General features: G+C 34.0%; 1 protein-coding gene across 1 annotated transcript in view; it reads right to left on the bottom strand.

Moving 5' to 3' along the window:
• Positions 1-1,662: 1,662 nt before the first annotated feature.
• LOC147618402 (pectin acetylesterase 8-like) overlaps positions 1,663-5,000 on the bottom strand; it is a 6,007-nt gene continuing 2,669 nt past the window's right edge. The window contains exons 7-12 of the mRNA XM_086774834.1: positions 4,400-4,460; positions 3,345-3,398; positions 2,873-2,950; positions 2,538-2,643; positions 2,239-2,381; positions 1,663-1,850 (exon numbers count right to left, since the gene is read on the bottom strand). Coding sequence (XP_086630960.1) covers positions 1,746-1,850; positions 2,239-2,381; positions 2,538-2,643; positions 2,873-2,950; positions 3,345-3,398; positions 4,400-4,460 — 547 coding nt within the window. The 3' untranslated portion in view covers positions 1,663-1,745. The remainder of the gene's footprint in view (positions 1,851-2,238; positions 2,382-2,537; positions 2,644-2,872; positions 2,951-3,344; positions 3,399-4,399; positions 4,461-5,000) is intronic.

Raw genomic sequence — 5,000 nt, 5'->3', positions numbered from 1 at the left:
AGTACATTGTTGGAGAAGTAATGCGATTCCATGTGAGATCCGTTGGACATAAGTGTAGTACAATGTTGGACACAAAATGGACATCTCTGTAAGAGCCAGTGGACAAGTGTAGTACATTGCTAGAGAAGTAATGAAGTTTCATGTGAGATCTAGAGGCCTACATCAAAAGGCTATGCAAGCTTGTACTTGTTGGCTTTTCTTGCTTGAACTCTATCTTTTGATCTTTGTACTGTAACCTTTTAAATGATGAAAATATTTGTTTACTTTGGCCCCCAAAGTATGTGGATATGAGGGTAAGTGAAATGTGTCTACATAGGTATTAATAGTGTTTGTATATGTAGATTTTATCTCTTGATACACACACACACACACACACACACACACACACACACACACACACACACACACACACACACACACATACAACAACAACAACAAAACATATATGTGTAGAGCAACTCATTTCAAAAGTATGGCATTGTACTATTGCTAGCAACATTTGTTCAAATGTACCCTTATTCTCCCCCAATGGTGACCTTAATTGGCACCTTTAGTAGCAGTGTCAAAGTGTATAACTCACAACAGATTAATGCCAAAAAGTTTACCTTGTCATTGTGAAACCAAATATCATATTATTTTCCAAAACAATCTTGGTTTGGACCCTAGCATAGCATTTTGGGTTGCTTTTCTTAGATGAACTTGTAAAGCATAGTTAGCGTAATGTGTTGAAGCTTCAAAAAACAAATGGGAAAACACCATCTTGAAGTCCAAAGTAAATAGGAAAAGTTTCAAAAGCTTTTGGATAAAACCTTCCATTGGGCTTCAAATTTAAGGCCTGCTCTTCATCCTTGCCAGCTCTACAAGACACTGGAATTCTGCGCACACGCATTTTACCCTTATGCACACACCTTGCCCATGTTAATGCATTGTTGGCACGTGCACATTTGTGGGCATTATTCATCATAATGTTGAATTTGAAAGGCATCCCTGAATTTTCTTTTTTTCCCTCTCATCTTGTCAATTAAAAAAGGTTTGCCCCTTTCTTCTCTTTTAAGGGTAGATTTTTCCTACCCTTATTCTTTTTTTTTTGGAATAATATTAATTATATATTATAAGGGTAGCTTTTTCATACCCTTATTCTAAATGATAAGCCTCCTTGGATCTTTACCTCAACCTTCAAATTCTAGCCCTCCATGTATGTTGCTCTCTTGCACACTTTTAAATAAATGTCTACGTGTCGTATAGTACACCCCACTAGTTTCATGTAGCCTAGCTTGGCTTTATGTGCTTTTTGGTAGATCTTAATAGGTGTTTATGCATGTGCTCTATGAAAACCCACCTATTTCACGTGTCTCTTGTACCCTCGCTTGATGTGCCCTTTGGTGCAGATCGTATAGTGTTGGAAAAAATACACATTAATTGGTCTTATGACTAAAATTTTCAAGATATCAACCATCAACTTGTACAATCTAAGCCTTGAAAAATACACAAGATGGTTTTTTGCACTATAATTTTATTAGTAACCAAAATCAGGTTGTGAGGTCTTGAAGGATTCTTGAATCTCATAGGTATATAAAAGTTTGTTATGGAATAAAGATTAATGACTAAATTATTGCACGAAAATTTTTAGTGTGAGGTTTTGAAGGATTCTTGAATCTCATAGCTATATAAAAATTTATTACGGAATAAAGATTAATGACTAAATTGTTGTAACCACTAACATTAGCCATTTAATATTTAAACATTTAAAACAAAACACCCATGCAATTAGGATTACAAGGATAGCCACAATCTGTTATCTTCACTTGTTTGCCTTCAAAGAACCACTCTCCCACAGCTTGTGCAGCAGTCTTTCATTCATCATGTCACAACAAACAACCAAAAAACAACCTTTTGAATAATTCCTATTTCATTAGAACAAAATCAACAAATAAAAATAAATGAATTTTATGGTACATTGCATGAATTCACACCTCTACATTTTCCCTCATAGGTCAATGTGTGTGTGTGTGTGTGTGTGTGCGTGCGTGCATGTGTGTGCATGTGTGTTAGAGAGAGAGAGAGAGAGAGAGAGAGAGAGAGAGATCATGCATGCATGTATGTGTGTGTGTGTGCATGTGTGTGTGTGTGTGTGTCTCTAGTGTGTGTGTGTGTGTGCGTGTGTGTGTGTGTGAGAGAGAGAGAGAGAGAGAGAGAGAGAGAGAGTGAGTGAGAGAGAGAGAGGAGCTGAAAATGTACTTTATTGTTGATTTCAGATGCAGTTGTATCCCAAAGAATATTGGCTATTGCAATGGTATGATAGAAGCAAGATATGATGAATAGACCTTCTTCATTACGAGGCACAAATGGACTAAGAAACACCAACATTTGTCTTCTAAAATCTGGACAAAAAAAACCCAGCAATACTAAGGTTAAAATTTTCTAGGTGTAATAAAAAAGAGGATAGGTATATAGGTCAAAAAAATAATGCAAAACAAACATAGCTTTGCAAGCATGTCTCATTATTTCAATGTAACTAAATAAAATAGAAACAAGACCTTGCAAAATTTTCAATTGGTCATCTGAACAATTTTTTGGGTCGTTCTTGCATAGTGTCCATGTTCCATTTGGATCGGCTGTTGGAGGAACAAGAACATTATTCCACTGAAACCACCATAAATGTCATTAGATAGGCTACACAAGTCCTTGAAAATTGCTAAGGAATGGAACCTTTTTTTATTATCAAAATTGATATAATAATTTAAACTACAAGCATTGGGATGCTCCATGCTTGACAACTGTCTAGTTCATTCTTTAAAAAGAACAAGAAGAAAGCTTCCTAGACCTAATTTTTAAAGAAATAAATTATATCAAAAAGGTGAGGGAGGTCTACCTGCCAAGAGTCATATGCTGCATTTAAAATGAAGAGAGGAACCTTGATATATTGAATCAAATTATGTGGAAAGAAGCACTACAAAAAATGTAATCCAAAGAAACAAACTACTTTAATTATTAACATGCATATTGATCTCTTCCATGATATTTTTCGTTTGAAACATTATATTGAGAGTTAATGTAGCTCAAGTTTGTATGGAAATATCAAAATATGATAGACAAGTCTATTGTGACATCACACTAGAATAGCAAGACAAGAATGGAATGAAATGTTATAGTTCATAAAAATAGATGTGTGTGTGTGTGTGTGTGTGTGATATATATATATATATATATATATATATATATATATATATATATATATATATATAGAGAGAGAGAGAGAGAGAGAGAGAGAGAGAGAGAGAGAGAGAGAGAGTTTAAGTTGGATTTATATCGTATATCAACATGTGTGGTGTTACTTATATTACCTCAACTGGACTATGTTGATTTATACAGTCATTTGGGAGAGTGCTTGTTATATTCTGAAGAAACAAAATCACACATATGTGAGGATTAGACATGAAATCAAATACAATATTAAGACAAGACTAGTCATATGAAAACAAATATAATATTAAGACAAGACTAGTCATATGAAAACAAATACAATATTTAGACAAGAGTAGTTATATGAAAATAAATACAATATCCAGACAAGACTAATCAGAATAAAGCTAGTACAATACTTTCTTCTTTTTACTATGCCCGACTTTGTACCCAATTTAATTTGAATTAATTGTCTAACATTTCAATGTGTCCATTCTAAAAAGATGTCCTAATAATTGTCTTACATTTCAATGTGTCCATTTTAAAAAGATTATTTTTTTTGTGTTCCAATTTCTTATTTCTTAGGTGGGATTTTCTTCAAATGGTGGGCTGTATGAAAATTAGGGTTTCCCATAAACCTTAAACTTTTAGAGGTTTGTTTTCCCTTTTTTTTGTTTTGAATATATCCTTTTCTATAGTAGCAACCTGAGTTCCCACTGAAGGTAGCTTAGTCCCCCCCAAAGGCGGCACAATTATGTCTATAATGGGTCACATGCCACAAGGGAGCCTATCTAGAAGGATTTAAACTCGAGATTTCCTCCTCCCCAATGACAATTATGTCTGCAATGGCTCGGATGCCAAAAGGGAGCCTCTCTAGAAGGATTTGAACTTGAGATCTCCTCCTTCCCAATGTCAAACTCATACCGCTAGGATACACACCCATTGATAACTTTTTATAGGGGTTTAAAAATATAGGAGTATGAAATCATGTTTCATGCTTGCTAGGCTACACACCCATTGGCAACTTTTTAACTTGAGATCTCCTCCTTCCCAATGACAAACTTACACCGCTAGGACACACATCCATTGATAACATTTTAAAGGGGTTAAAAAATATAGGAGTATGAAATCATGTTTCTTGCTTGCTAGGCTACACACCCATTGGCAACTTTTTAAAGGGTTTAAAATTATAGGAGTATGAAATCATGTTTTGTACCTGCAACTCCACGACATCTAAGAAAAATTGTCGAAAATAAAATTGTCCACTTACGTCCTTCCTGTAGAAAATGGGTCACTAAATTTTTACTTGTAGACATAAAGCATTGTCCTTGATGCCCAAGAAATGTAAAATCTCTTAATATAAAAAATACACACCTATGCTTATTTATTACAAGCTTTAGCTATGAAGATCATGCACACATTAGCAAAAGTATGTCACACTCAAAAAGAATGTTATGCATATATTTCATATCTAAGAAAGAGAAGAAGGTTTCAAAACAAATTTTAGAATTTAAGAATGAACAAGTATCTAGAAACATATCTCTAGACATACATGAATAGCCCACTACCTTCGTTCATTAAGTTGCTAAAGGGAAATTCCATGCATAATATAAACCCAAAACTAGAAAACAGAAGTATTAGTTCCTTACTCCAGCAAAATCATGTATGGATCTAAAGAGTGTAGGTGTAGGTACTCTAGGCATTAAAACATTGGATAATCATTTCCAAATTTCATGTTATGCAAGATATTTATTTCATATTCCTTTTTTTACACAACAAAAAACATATAAATGAAATAAGTCTAGTCAAGTGATATA

The sequence above is a fragment of the Cibotium barometz genome, chromosome 35 (genome assembly GCF_041138505.1).
Source record: "Cibotium barometz isolate CiBa-2024 chromosome 35, ASM4113850v1, whole genome shotgun sequence".
In the NCBI taxonomy this organism is placed as follows: domain Eukaryota; kingdom Viridiplantae; phylum Streptophyta; class Polypodiopsida; order Cyatheales; family Cibotiaceae; genus Cibotium; species Cibotium barometz.
This window is presented reverse-complemented; position numbering and strand designations above follow the sequence as displayed.